This window comes from Xiphophorus maculatus, chromosome 3 (genome assembly GCF_002775205.1).
Source record: "Xiphophorus maculatus strain JP 163 A chromosome 3, X_maculatus-5.0-male, whole genome shotgun sequence".
NCBI lineage: Eukaryota > Metazoa > Chordata > Actinopteri > Cyprinodontiformes > Poeciliidae > Xiphophorus > Xiphophorus maculatus.
In genome coordinates, this window is record NC_036445.1 from 33,061,485 (window position 1) to 33,077,522 (window position 16,038).

The window sequence follows — 16,038 nt, forward strand, 5'->3', positions numbered from 1 at the left end:
GCATGTTGTTCTTCTTAGGCCTTCTAATGAGCCATCATTGGATCCAGGTGCGTTAAACCAGGGAGAGAACTAAAACATTCATGATGCCGGCCCTCCAGGACCCACTTTGGGCTCCCCTGACCTGCACCATCAATAATTGTGCAAACTGCCTCCAGAATTTTTGGTCTGTCACCATTTTATCTAGACGATATCCACGCCACCGACAGCAGAAGCAAAACAAGGGAGACCAGCCAATAAGTTTTTATCTTGTGTTTCCTCAGAGAATGGTCCATACACACTTCAGAGAATGCTGTTTAGACTCTGAAAAGAACGCACAAATAAACCATTTGTGGATTTTCAAGTCTGTCATTATGTTTCAACTCAATTACATGTATTTTGGGTTTAAATGTGTTTTTATTTACCAATGTATTTTATAAAATCTAGTTAACTTTTAAAAGTTTGATTAGTTTTTAAAAGGCTTAGAAAGAGAGACAGGGCAAATCATATTTTACACAAATTTATGTACAATGTATGCGTTACATATGCTAAAACAACAGCTGTGGAAGAACTGAATGGTATTCCCACTAAATGGAGTTAGAAAGCTAACGGTGGCTCAGAGCTGTACCTCTGTCAGATAGACAGAGATTGAGAAGGAGAGCAACTTGAAAGAGATTTGGTTCAACTTGATGGTGATGGCAGCCTTCTGTTCATTTTCCACACCTCATTTCTTCTGTTTAGGTGGAGGTCTGAAAACACAAAAACAGAGTCATTATGGGCTTTGCACACATTACCAAACTCAAGAAAATCAAAAGAAAGCTGACAAGTATTACAGCAGTACCGACCAGGCGGACCAATCCGTTTAAACATTCAACAGCTTGTACATGAATGGTTTTGCACATTTAGATCTATGCATGTTTTCATCTCAGATAAAGTTATCTTTGTCATACAGTTGTTTGTAGGTTTGATTTGAGCAGTGGTCCTGAGGAGCAGGGCTGTGAGGTTACCTGTAGATGCCCACCACCACAGCGTGGTCTCTCTCATAGGGCTCCAGAGTCAGCTGTTCCTGTGGCTTCATGTTCTCAGCACTCATCTTCTTCACTTCAGAAGCAAAAACTGCCTCTGGAGCTGCTGTGGAGTCTATACAGTTGGCCTAAAAACAACAATAAAAAGGCTTGAGCTTCACAATTTCACATGCATCAACTTCACTTAGTACATCACCTATAAACACAGGAATCTTAAAGTGGCAAAATAAAAGCAGAGTTGGACTAATGCATCTGGTGAAAATATGCTTAGTACATTCATCTTCATTCCTACACCCAGTCACAACAAAGGTCCTGTAGTTCACTCAAGTTCAAATCTAAATCATCCTTTATTAGATGCCATTTACCCCTTCTTCACATCATGACCATGTGCTGCCAAAATAGTTTTCATTCCGTAAGGTGATGAGATTAAGGATGCAACAATTTATCTGTCCCGATTTCCTTAACTTTGGGAGATCGGCCAATTCTTGCACAGGAAGCCGATTCTATCCCCTGATCTTCTGTACCTCATCAAAAGTCTACAAATCAACCACAGTCGTCTTCTGCTGTCCTGTGAGAGAGGTTTCACTGACAGGTTCACAGCTCATGTCTGCATGTTTGGAGTTAAAAGTCACCCCATTGTTACCAACTCTTGGTTCATCAGCACAAAAAATACATACATCCATTCCAAGATGTTCTACAGAGGATAAAAAGTCAATGAAAACACACAACCTATACACATTCAATGTTAAAATAGTAAAATGAAAATGAATAAAAGATAATTTAATAACTTAGTACAATCTCTTTGTTGAACAATTTGAATTCAATTGAGAGTACTAGACAAAGAAAGTCAGGTATAAACAAACATCCCAAAAGTGGAGTGAAGCCATCATCTACACTTCCTTGCATTTTATAGCTAAATTCCTCAAAGTGATGGAGTGGCAAGCAGTCCTTTGGACGTGCCCTGCCTCTGACCCACTGACAGAGAGACACACCCTAAAACCTGCACCCCCAGACAGCCTGTTTGGTCTCAGGATTTAAACCACTGAATACATAACACACTCCAATTAGAACTAGACCTGTCACAATAACTAATTTTACTGGATGATAATTATTAGTGTCTCACTGAGACATTAATAAACTTTGATTTTGTAAATAACACTTGGCACTGGAAGATATTTTAAATATCCAAAATAAACAACCAAAATCAGTAAATAAAAAGAACACACAACCTAAATTAAGTAAATTATGAAGCCAATGTAAAGAAATTGCCCTTCAAAAAATATTAATAAGCAGAATAAAAATTATTAAGCTCATTTTAATTAATCATGCAATCGATTGCTTAATTAAAACACCAATGTTATGCTTCTTTCTCTTAATTACCAGTGTGTTCGCCTGATTTGAGTCAAATCTCAGATTTCACCAACTTATCACAAAGCACTCTCTGCTCTTGATGCATTGACTGTGGAATTACAACAGGCAAGTCTGACAATGGAGACATTTGTACCAAAAATCAAGGTTTATTATCAGCATTCAGCCTTTTATTCAAAGATTTTGTGTCTTTTGATAAAGTTATGAACAAACCTTAATTGAGATAACAAAGTGTCCTCCATTTTTCAGGAAGTTGTGAGCATTCAAAGCAACAATCCTCGTCTGGTCAGGCTGGGCCACATCGGCAAAAATGACATCCACCATGCCTAAAAGAAAAGGCAACGCTGAATATATGATGCATGATTTGCTCTTTCACCAGCTGGCTGAACAAATGAGGTAACATTCAACCAGGTGTTCAACAAGATATCATCTATGAAGCCACTAAACAGGTAGCTTGGTTACAAAAAACTGAAATCAAAAAACTTGTTTCCAAGTAAACACTTATTTTAGTAATACGTTGTTAAGATGTTACAAGCTGGAATACAGGAGCTTCTTTGTTCTGTTCAACAGAATTGGTTGGAGAAGCAGGAACTGTGTGAGACAGACATGTTTATGACATCCAACTCAGGCCCACAGCTCCAGCTGTCCTAGTGGGGCAATAAGAGGACTGGTGTTTCCAGAACTACCTACCAACCAACATGCGGTATTTGTGTGGATGCCTGGCGTCTTCAATGATTGGAATGATATTGGTGCGTTTCTTTGCCACATTGAGAAGATCACGACCCGATCGATGGGAGAACTCCACCGCATAGACCAGTCCCTCCTGTGACCAAAAGAAAAGTGTTATATTTACTTAAATGAAGACTTTACTCTTCTGTTAAACAGTAACTGTTTTTCTGTATGCATATCTAAAAGCCTTCTGTTGAGCATCATGTACAGAGCTAGAAACCATATTCATTTATGGGGTTATTTAGTGTTATTCTTTGCTTCTGGACCTGCCTCCTAATTGAACAGAAACTCCTGTTCAATTATGTCGATATTGTTCCATTTTTTGCAGGGTTCCCCCAGTGTATTGTGAGCCTGGTGGCCCGCCATGCTTTACTAGCCCCCACCAGACTAAGTGTTGCTTGTTTATGTTTTTATGAAAATAATAATTATAAAATTGTTTAATTTTTTTTCTTTTAAAGCCAGATTGTAAGCGTCTCTGTTGCTCTGAGCATTTTCACTTGCAGAGCAGATTTATTCCTAAAAGATAGGTTTATAGTTTATGCATTTAAAGCCGGCAGCGCACGGACCAATAACACGGCTGGCGCCTCTGTGCGCTACCGCTGCTCGATGAACTTTACCTCAGTGTGGATTCGCACACACCTTCTTTCACTCAAACTGGACACAGGCTGACATGTATGGATATTTACCAACCCCAGTGAGGAATTATGTTTCTTTAGAGAACTCAAGGTAGGAGTTTAAAACCCACCGAGTTAGCTCTGGCTGCGCAGCTCTGTGTGAACTGCAGCAATAACTTGCAGTTGTGAATTCAGAGGAGCGCGTTGAGCGAGCGGTGAGAATGATTTATATTTGTGAACAAAGAATTTTGTGCGGCTTTTCCATCTCAACACGCTGCCCATCTGCGCTGTGAAGTTTATGTCTGTGTTCCCCTTTAGCCAGAGTGTTAGTGGTTAAGGCACCAGCAGTAACCCCTAACCTCTCCTCGTAGTCACGCATCACACTGGTTTTATATTATTTTATTATTATTTTTAGTATAATTTTTCCATTTCAAATGCTTTGTCTACAAAGTCAGACAGAGTTAATATGCGCGGCCACGTGGAGATCTGAAAGTCACGTCCCATAAACTCCAGCAGCCAGAACAGTTTCTGTGACTCTTATTAAAAACTCAAGAGACACGAAGTAGAAGAGCTAATGGAGCCACATTAGCAGCAATAAATTAAATCTCCCGTTTGTTGAGCATCTTTGCGCAGCGCAATGGATTTAACTCATTATGCAGGGCCGGTCCAAAGCTGCATGAGGCCTTGAGCAGAATTTGACTTAGGGGCCCCTCTTGTTGCTAAAAACATCAACACCTCTAATAGCTTCTGGGTTAGATTTAATCTCGGGGAGGGAGACTATTTTAATTGTCCAACCTAAAAGGCAATAACTTATATTTGCAGTTTATTAATTTGTACTTGTAAACAACCAGAGCTCAAACTCAAAGATTAAACTCACAGCATCAGATTGCTGCTGTGGTAACAAAACAATTTAACTATGAATATTGTTCTTTGATCTTTTACAAAGTAAACTGGCCAGTTCCTTAAAATCTTACATATAAATGTTAAACAATTTAAAATCTTTTAATTTATTTATGCTGAAACCATTAAATCAAATTCAGCAGCATTGATAATCTCAATAAACAAATGTTACATTTATGTATCCGTGGTTTGTGTTAAAATATTAGCATTCATGTGGCCCCTGAAGGCCTGCGGGGGGGGGGCCTCATGGAGCCACTAACTTCATTTGGATTAGACAGAAGTGCAAATAATTTAAATTCATTATAATTGTATTTTTTGATTTGTTGTTTAGACTAGTTGTGGGTTTAAATAGCGTTTCACTGGCGATGTTTTCCCGTGACATATAATTACCCAGTAATATTTTTATATTTCCTGTCTACTTAACATCTTTTAATACAAAAACACAGTGGCCTGGTGATGGACCGCCTTGGAGCTCCGACCACCGGGCTTAGCAAGTTTTCTGGGGGAAACCCTGGTTTTGGTAACATTGGCAGCAGTAAGAAATATGGTCGGTGACTTAAAGATTAATTAGCCAGGAAGATCATTGCCCTCCGGTGTAATTCTGTTAAAAAAAAAGTTCTTGCTTTCTGCTTTGGACGTCTTTTTACCTGCAGTAAGTCTTGATATAGTCAAAGTCTGTAAAGTGCTTGTTTTTTTAAATGTCATTACATTTGTTGTGTTGATGTATTATAGATTGTAGTAAAGCATTGATTAGTGCCTGGTTTTAAAATTAGTTAACTGGACTTGTAGTCATTATTTTGTGCCCATTGTTGGACACCACACGGCAGGACCGAACCCAATCGAACCGTTATACCTAGGATTTCTGTCGGCTAATGTGTGGTCTGTCAGGTTTTGAAAATGGGCCGACTGCTCTTAGATCGGGTCGTGTGCGCTGGGCTTTACTCTAAGGAAATGAGGGTCAGTGGAGAGCACTGGAGTTGATCCTTTTTTCATTCAGTGTCATCAACAGAAAGAGAAAAAGGCCGGAAGAGACGATAATGCAAATGAGGTTGATAGTTTTAATTAATCGTACATTAATTGATTTATAGTTTATCACGACAGGCCTATTTCCACATATCATCTCTGCTGTCCACAGTCGTGTCAGCTGTTTGGGATTCCCCTCTGTAATTTCCCCTCAGAAAGCAGGAGGGAATCCCACTTTCTGATTGGCTACCTGTCACATTTAACAGGTTAATGCTCCCAGTCGGGGGAAACCCTGATTTGGACCGACTGGCCAGACAATCTACCATAACACACCACACACTACAGGATGATCGGTTATGAAATCGTAAGCGACAATCTTAGAAAGACCAACGTTCTAAGATTGTTGTAAGGGGAAAAATAGGAGCAAAAAATCATGTAGTGTGAACTATTGCATCAGGTAGTCGATTTGCCCATTTTCTCTATTTAAATCTAATTATTACTGAAGGGCAACATAATATACAGACTTCATAATCTGCACTCTTTTGGTTGAATGCAGTATTTATTTCCACTTTGGCTTTATGGTGTTTAGGTTTTATTCAAGTACATTTTTTATTAATGGAGGTCATTTTTATTTTTGGTTGTTTTGTCTATCAGCTCCAGTGTTAAATATTCTTTTGAAAATAAAGTGTATCTATCTTTGGCAGGAAATTGCATGAATTATTACGTCATTTCCATTAAGTCAGTGTAAAAAGGTCTTCAAACAATATTATCGTTTATCGCAATAATTTTTGAGACAATTAATCGCTCAGCAAAATTTGTTATTGTGACAGGCCGAGGGTCAACTTAAAACGTTTCCACTCTGCTTAAATCCCAAGTCAGAAACAAGAAGCCTTAGTGTAGTCCAGAAAGTGTCTTCAGACAGAGACAGACTTGTCCTGTATGTGTCCTGGCTTATGGTTGAACTCATCAGACAAATAGAGAAGCAGCTCATGAAAAGACAAGAAATCACCATGGAGCCATGTGATGCATGTTAAAGCCCAGCATGTTAAGAGCATTAAAGGGTCCTAACAGATGCACATCATCTGCCCTCAGATGATGTTTGAAAGGAGAAATAAAACTGGAGAGCCATACTCACCGGTCCAACAATGTCTGAGACGTGGGACACGGTGGTCCCAGAGGCGGCCCCCAGGTACATGACCTTGGCTCCAGGTTTGATATGGATCTTGTCAATTCCTCCTAGAATAGCTGCTGCCAGCTTTGAGCGGAAAGGATTCCAGGCTCTGTACTCAATCTTGGCCTCTCCTTCCTGACAAAAAACACACCTAGTTATTGGGATAATCAATACTGATCAGCAAACAAATCAGCCATTGAAGTCACACTTTACCTCCACACTCATTCTCTTCTCTCCGTACACAGATTCTCCCATCACCATGTTCTTGGTGACCAGGGCGTCCTCCTTCCCTCTGCAGATAAACACTCCTAACACACACACACACACCCCAATTTACTGATGGATATTTAAATTCCAAAGTTCACACCCAGACACTGAAACATTCTAAATATGCAACGACATTTTGTTTTCATTTCTACTCTACTTCCCATGTTCAGTCAAATTTTAAGAATGGAAGCTAAACTGATTCAAACCAGGGATGCAGCGATTGGAGTTCCCTAGCAACAGTCCTATCAACAGTAAGACTTAAACAGTCTTTTAAGAAGACTGTTGATAGGCCAGAGACAATATGAAAAGTCACAATATAGTAACAAACTTGCTAAGTTGACAAGAGTGTTAATGGAGCACCTGCAGACGTCAAGGACATCAAGCAAGGAAATGGGGCCGATTTATCAGTGCACTCCTGATTAAAACTAAAATGTGGGGACTCAAAGCAACATGCGACTTCATGCTTAGCATGTCAAACAGCATATTAAAGACTTTTACAGCTAAAAATCTGCTTGACTAATATTTGATAATAACCTTCATGTCTGTGAGGCTCGATCAGAACCCTTTTCCCTCCTCCTAAGCCTCCTCTGCCGCCGCCCCTTCCTCCTCTGCCTCCTCTTCCTCTCGGGGTGCCTCTCCCGCCACCTCTGCCTCGAAATCCTCCACCGTCTGGGGACCTAAAGCCTCCACCTAAAAGACAAACATCAGAGCCTGGCATCAGAAAGAATTTCAGACCTGCCAGGTGTAAACCAGACAAGTTGGAGAACAGCCTCCTGTTCTCCAACTTCAACCCTGATCCATAGAAATCATTAGCAGAACTCAGATATGATTGAGAGGACCCATCATGTGACTGAGGTGTGTTAATCAAGAATAACTCAAAAGGCATAAAGTGCTCAACACCAGCAGGGGCTACATCTTGTTTATGTTGCAGTCAGCTGGAAAGTGGGAACAGACACTCGATGTGTTTGAGCCATTATTGGCTCTGTTGGACAAAATCTTTCACCATGAAAGACAATCTCTGCTCATGAGATTTAAACATTTGGTTTTAAACATTAATCAGCTACAAATCAAAACAAAATAGACTGTGTGCTTTCTCACCTCTTCCTCCTCGGCCCCCCCGGTCACCGAAGCCACCTCTGAACCCTCCACGACCTCCGCCTCGTCCTCCTCTGTCTCCACGCGGACTGAAACCTTTAGCAGATACATTTCAGCTGAGAACATCCAGGACAAAACAAGCCTTTCAGGAAGTGCAGGACACACACTGAGGTTAACACACAAACATCCTCCTCACCAATAAGAACATTGATTCATCACTTGTTATCAATAGTTGAACATCTTTATTAAAATGCATTATAAAATATGCAAAAGTATTCACTGATCCAAGTCAATGTACAGTGAATGAATCCAGTTTATCCCGACACCCATAAACATTCCATCATTTCACACGGTTCTATACAGACTCAGTCTTCTACCTTTGTCTAAATTTCCCAAATGTTTTATTTTTAAGACAAGACAAGTGCTAATGAGATAAAGACGCAGCAACTCTGCCTGACAAAGTAGACAAAGCATTTGATACGACTCAATTTGAAGCATTATGGCACTGCAAAAAAAACAAAAAAAACAAACAGCGTTAGGCGAGTTCAATACTTCCTCCAGGGGCTGAAACACCGTCCCACTGAGGAACAGTACATAAACTTTATCAGCGCAGACAGAGCCACGCACTGGGCCAGCGTGTGTGAGATGTAAACGCACATGGCACACATAATTCTTTGTTCATAAATCATTCTCACTGCACGCTCAACATGAACCTCTAAAAGCAGAACTATAGGTTATACCTGCGGTTCACCTAGATCTTGCGCAAGCAGAGCAGGAACTGTGACTTTTAAACTTGACTTATACCTTGATGCAGTATTCTCCAAAGAAAAAGCAGTCCTCGCTGGGGGCTTAAAATAAATTCCTATACAAATGAAGCCTGCAAGAACACTTTCCAAATCGTTCAGTTTGAGTGAGATGTGGGGTGCAAACCGTGCTGAGGTAAACTTGAAAGATGCAGCTATGATGGCGCACTAGGCGGCCACAGCGTAGAGGCCTGCAGTGAGATTGGTGTGCGCTGCCAGCTTCATGCCTTGTTCATTGCATCAACTATAAACCTATCTTTTAGGAATGATTCTGTTCTGCCAGTGAAATGATGGCATGCAGTCTGAAGTAATTTTTTGAATTAAAAAAAACAAAACAAAACAACCAACACTTAGCCTGGTGGGGTCTGCAGGCAAGTAAAGCCTGGCGACTCCGCCAGGCTTATGATACACTGGGGAGAAACCCTGGGTTACTAATTAATTAATTTACTGTTCACATCACAGTTCTATTTTTTCTGAGAAAGATGTATTTTCATCTTTAAACCTTAAATATATCAAATACATCTATCAAAGAACCTAAATAAGATAGTTTTATCATACAAAATCACAAGCCATTTTAGGAAAACCCTAATATATATTAAAATTTTGCTTTCCAACCTGGTGCAGGTAGAAACTTAACTACCAGGGAAATGAACAGATTGGCCATGTTAGATACATGGGCATGAGGTGGTGATGCTGGGGCAACATACATGTGGTGAAACAAAGTAGCAAAACAACAGTCAAATCCAGCATGTTCTCAAGAATGCTCTCAGAATAGCCTGTTTGGGCCACTTCAATTCTTTCATCTCTATATAAGCATGCTCAGTCCCATATTTGGGGCTTATGAATCCTAAAAAACAAATATTGATTTAAATTGCATTTTTGTTTTACTTTTCGTAAACTTGCCCCATTTCTATTACTTTTGAGTCTAATTCTAACAAAAACATTCTGTACATCAGACATGCAGTGACCCACAGATAGGCCTGTCGCGATAAACGATAAATCAATTAATCGTACGATAAATTAAAACTACCGACTTCATTTCAATTATCGGCATTATCGTCTCTTCCGACCTTTTTCTCTTTCAGCTAATGAGACTGAATGAAAAAAGGCAAAACTCCAGTGCTCTCCACCGACTCCTCCCTTCCTCATTTCCTTAGAGTAAAGCCCAGCGCACACTACACGATCTTAGAGCTGTCGGCCCATTTTCAAAACCTGAGACCACACATTAGCCGACAGAAATCCTAAGTATAACGGTTCCACCGGTCCGTTCCTGCCGTGTGGTGTCCAACAATGGGCACAAAATAATGGCTACAAGTCCAGTTAACACATTTTAAAACCAGGCATTAATCAATCTACCTGCAATGCATGTGGCTAGTGTCAGTCCTGACTGAATGAAAATCATTAGAACCTACAGTATTTACGTCACCTTAACGAAGAACAGCTGAAAAGTTACCGGGTTTATCAACTGCGATAGCAATTTCGCTCCAACTCCTCCCCTTGTCATTTCTATATTCTTTGCATGTTGAATAAACATTAATGTTGTTTCCACGTCCGCTGGACTTCCGGTTGCGCCGTGTCAGCTGTTTGGGATTCCCCGACGTAATTTCCCCTCAGAAAACACTGAGGAGAATCCGCGCTTTCTGATTGGCTGCCTGTCACATTCAACAGGCTGCGTTAAGATCCCAGTCGGGAAAACCCCTGATTTGGATCGGAGCGGCAACGACGATCTACCGTAACACACCACACAATCTTAGAAAGACCAACATTCTAAGATTGTTGTAAGAGGAAAAATAGGAGCAAAAAATCGTGTAGTGTGAATTATTGCATCAGGTAGTCGATGTGCCCATTTTCTCTATTTAAATCTAATTATTATTGAAGGGCAACATAATATACAGACTTCATAATCTGCACTCTTTTGGTTGAATGCAGTATTTATTTCCACTTTGGCTTTATGTTGTTTAATTTTTTTTCAACTGCGTTTTTTGATAATGGAGACTAAGAATCCATTTTATTTTTATTTTTGGTTGTTTTGTTTATCAGTTCCAGTGTTAAATATTCTTTTGAAAATAAAGTGTATCTATCTTTGGCAGGAAATCACATGCATTATTACGTCATTTCCATTAAGTCAGTGTAAAAAGGTCTTCAAACAATATTATCGTTTATCGCAATAATTTTTTGAGACAATTAATCGCTGAGCAAAATTTGCTATCATGACAGGCCTACCCACAGATGTTTATTATTATGGATAAAATGATTCTGTGTCTTTCCTCTGTCCCTTATCTGCTCTCATGCACACTGCTGCAGGCTTACATAACCATAACATATAGGACTGGCAGCAATCTTCTAGGTTACACATAACAAAACCTATTAAAGCAGCTCAACACCCCTTAGAGAGGCTGTAAAATAAGATAAAAGCAGAACTTGTGCTACAATATGTGCTCACTTGGTGTAACCCTTAAGGTGAGCTAAGAGGAGCCCAGCGCTGGACGGTTAATGTCACTCTATCTCTTCCATTTGTATGAATCGTAACATTTGATCATTTTCAGCAAATCTCCATTTCTCAAACCGATGACACTGAGGGATTTTGATCGGGTTCTGGAACCGGTAACCGGACCTGAGTGGTGCAGAGAGGGGAAAATGTGAGAACTACAACATTATGAAAACAAGGGTTTATTTGTAGGATTTCTTTAAATAAGGTATTGGTTTTAAATAGAATAAAGTAATGAACCATTTAATTTCAAGAGATTTTTAAGCTAGCAATGTATTTGTCACAAAATATGTTAAAACCCCTTTACTGCTATGATGACACAGATGTTATCATGAACCCTTTGACTTACATGTACATCACAGGAAAGAGGCTAAACAAGCTGGGGTTTTTCTTTTACTTCCAGCAAAAAAATAGCTGGAGGGAGGAAAGTCTTTTAGAAAGTGTAACAAGCTGAGAGAAAAATGCCTCGTTGTTAGGCTTGCTAATCAAACATTCCCCTTCTTCGTTACTTAACACTTTGACTTAATATTTAAGAACCTGGCAGTGGACGTTTCTGTGAAGTAATTTGTTTTATCAATTTTATTGGGGACAAAATTCCCCTTTGTAAACACTTGCCACAATGTAGAGAATTCTGATGTTCCAAAATCTAAACATATTTTAGTTTACTTAAACTTTAAATCAAAAGTCATACATCTTTACGCAGCTATTTCTTCAACACTGAACAGTTTCGTTGAGAAAACAGTCTAGGTTAATGCCAGCCACGTGTTAATGCTAGCCTACTTTGAGCCCGTTTCTCTCCGCTCTCCATGCTCGTCCATCTCCACCAGAACCAAGCGGTCCGCTGCTGCTGACCCACCGAGGCGCTTCACTGGACCTTCCTGCTGTTTTCCTGCTTCTCGCGCCTCGGTGGGTCTACAGCACGTGCTTAGCAAGTCGACGAGGTTCCAGCTCGAACTACGCGCTGTAATTTACCATTGAAACTTTACTAATGAAAACAACTTCATGCAGTCATTACGTATACATTATGTATCTAATTACGCGACTCTATAGCTGGTAGCACTTTATTTTCACCTGGAGTGATTCCCACTATTTTTTTAAAAGACTGCGACGGAGATGAAGGCCAATTTCTTTTCTGAACCTCTGAACCCAGAACATGACATTAAAGACACTATTAAACGGGACCTAAACCCCGTCACTCGTGATGTTACTGTACCTGGTCTCATGTTAGTTGAAGATTAGCGATGAAATAACAACCCGAAAACTTGTGCGGCGCTTCTCCTACGGCGACTCCAAATCTGCGTTTCACCACACACAGTGAACACGTGTGGAGGTACCGCACATGCGCAGAGAGGCTTCTTCTTCTTCTTTTCCTTTTTTATGGCGGTTGGCAAACAACTTTTAGATGTGCATTACCGCCATCTACTGGAATGGAGTGTGGATCGGGACGCTAACTATATACACCCCCCTCAAAACAAAACAAAACAAACAAAACAATAAAATAAAATAAAAAAAAAATAAAATAATAATAATAATAATAAAATAACAACACTTAAATCTTTCCTATCAATTTTGTTTTCTTAAGATAATTAATTAAATAACATATCTTTATAATTAGAAATTTTTCCCAAAATATCTTGTAAATTTAACTGTAATTTATTTTCTTGTAACCGGCAAACTAATTTCCTTCTCTCAACAGAATATTTGGTACAGAACAACAAAACATGTTTTACTGTCTCTTCTTGACCACAAAAATCACAACTTCCAGTTCGATGTTTTCCTATTTTAAATAAATTACTGTTTAACCTTGTATGTCCAAAACGCAACCTAGATATAACTGTTTCCTCTTTTCTATTTCGTCCCGTTCTCCTCATTGCACCAACTTTTCTTTGAATACTGTACAGCCATCTACCATTTCTATCTTCCTCCCACTGTCTCTGCCATCTTTCCTTAACCTTTTGTTTAATAATAGATTTGATTTCTTCTCTACTAAATGGAACTAATATATCAATATCACTATATTTTGAAGCTTGTTTTGCATATTTATCAGCCAACTCATTCCCTCTTATTCCTATATGTGATGGTATCCATGTAAATATAACTAATAACCCCATTGCTTGAATTCTATGTTATTAACTGAATTTCTAATAAAAGATCCGGTCTACTAATAGCATGATTATTTTTTAATGAATATAATGAAGAACTTGAATCAGAGCATACTATGCTTCTTAATGGACGGACTTCCTCAATCCATCCTAAAGCTAAAATAATTCCCATCATCTCTCCAGTATAAACTGATACTCCATCAGTAATTCTTTTACATTTTTTAACTTTGAATTCTGGAACAATGAAAGATACCCCATTACTGCTATTTGAGTTTTTAGACGCATCTGTAAAAACTTGGACATATCCATAGTACTTACTATCTAAATATGATTGAACCAAATATGGATCTGAAATGTTTTCTCCTTTCCTTTTCTCCAACAAAGTTAAATCAACAACATTATTATGAAATAGAGACAGATAAACTGGTGAAAGCGGAACTGTGGCTCCTTCTTCTTCGTTCTCCTTTCTTTTTTTTCTGTTTTCATCAGTTACCAAGTAGAATGTAAGTGTATTACTGCCATCTCCTGGGCTGGAGGATAGGAATGTAGACAAACAGATTTACCTTCTCCGCAGCCTGTCAAGGAACCTACATAGCTGCCAGCTTATTTAGTTGCATCTGGAAGTACTTAAATTGTCTTCATGGCTAGTTTACCGAAAGTAAAATTGGAAAATCGCCCACGTTTCCCTGATTTAGGATTCATTTCCCTTTCCCTTTTCCAGAAACTTGTCCGCTTTCCTGCCAGGTAGATTCCAGGTTGTCATTGGGTCACGTCACTTATAAAATGGTCTCTTTTCTTTATTTGAACTAAATAATGCTCTTAGGAATTAAAAAAAAAACTCCCCAAGAAAATATAATATTTATTATAATATGATTAATAATGTAACGGGTACCAGGGTTCCGGACCCGTCAGCAGCAGATAAAGCTGAAAAGTGTATGAAAATGAGCACATGGGAGACACAGTCTGTGTTGCTCCAATTTCTCTCAGCTTATTTATTAAACAAACCAGCTCATTTAACTGTCAATACAGCCCAATTTATACAGATCAGTAATTTACTGTACATATTAAACATATTTTATCATTGACATAAACATCAACATTAGCATTCCTTAAACCAGAAATAATCAAATAACCTCGTATTTTGTCCCAATTCCCTCAGGTAACAAGTACCGTCAATCCACTGCACTAAAAATGCATATTTAATCACACACGGTGACATTTTACTGGGCATGTATCTAAAGTTATTGTAAACCGGCATAACTATACTAGAATTCAAACTACTTTAATTAGTGAATGTATTATGTCACAATTGAACCTTTCACCATTGCTTATAACACAAATAAACCCTGGAGCCCGATCTACATACCCCGCTATCATCTGCCGCTAGTGTGCTAACCACTAGCATCACGGCATGCTAGCTACTCCCTCTAGCCACTGCTGGCTCTGAAATACAGTAAACTATTTCGATAACATTTCTCAACCGGTACCAAATAATAAAAAAAGTACTTTATTAAAACGAACTTGCAGGTTATTCTCACCTGAAAAGTGTATGAAAATGAGCACATGGGAGACGCAGTCTGTGTTGCTCCAATTTCTCAGCTTATGAGAAAACGGCAGAGCAACAGGCAGCCCAGAGTCTCCATGCGCCACCTACTGGTGAAACACCATTACTACACCCATTGTAAAAGAAATGCATGCTCCTTTTTTTCTATTGTGAGCACACACCCGTGGGCATCACAATAAGTTTAGTAATTCATCTAAAAAGTTTTATAATTATAATTAGTATAATTTAATATAATTAAAGTATTTTTTTTTCTGGGAAGTTGTATTTTGGCATTCACAGTTCCACTCCTAAAACAAGGTAAAGAGCGGTCAAATCCAGCAGGTTACAGACATATTGCTTTATCTTCACATGCATATATATGTGAAATAATGGAGAGAATGATAAATAAAAGATTGATCTCTACTTTGTTGAGAGGAGGGGATATTTATCAAATTCAAAATAGATTTAGAAAAGATAGAAGCACTGTGGATTCTATTCTGTGTTTAGAACATGAAATCAGAAAATTACAATTTAATAAGGAGACTTTGGTGGCTGTCTTTTTGATATAGAGAAGGCTTATGATATGATGTGGAAGGAAGGTTTTATAACCAAATTTAAAAAGATAGGATTTAGTGGATCAATGTTTCATTTGAATGAAATATTTTTTACAAGATCAATCAATGCCAGTAAGAATCGGAGAATATTTTTTAGATACATTTTTGGTTGAAAGTGGTATGCCTCAGAGAAGTATAGTGAGTCCTTTGTTCTTTTCTATTATGATTAATGATATGTTTGAAAATTTGAAGAGTGGAATGGGGTTTTCTTAATTTCTTTCTTTCTTGAATAAATCAGGTTTAAAACTTTCCCCAAACAACAAAAAATACATTTATAAGTTAAATTAGTTAGAATATAGAAAGCACAGAATACAGCACCTGTTAGTGAGGGGGTAGATCCCTCACAGATCCGCAACAGCAACATTACTCAAAAAATGAGA

The 16,038-nt window shown here is 38.7% G+C and overlaps 1 protein-coding gene across 1 annotated transcript; it reads right to left on the minus strand.

Annotated features, from left to right (window-relative positions):
• Nucleotides 1–224: 224 nt before the first annotated feature.
• On the minus strand, nt 225–12,752 carry fbl (fibrillarin). Its single transcript, XM_005814319.3, has 9 exons — nt 12,613–12,752; nt 8,112–8,204; nt 7,548–7,703; nt 6,960–7,054; nt 6,711–6,881; nt 3,060–3,192; nt 2,583–2,695; nt 984–1,129; nt 225–725 (listed from the first exon to the last, which is right to left on the minus strand). The coding sequence occupies exons 1-9, from the start codon at nt 12,620–12,622 to the stop codon at nt 701–703; spliced, it is 942 nt and encodes a 313-aa protein (XP_005814376.1). The 5' UTR covers nt 12,623–12,752; the 3' UTR covers nt 225–700.
• Between the last annotated feature and the right edge of the window lie 3,286 nt (nt 12,753–16,038).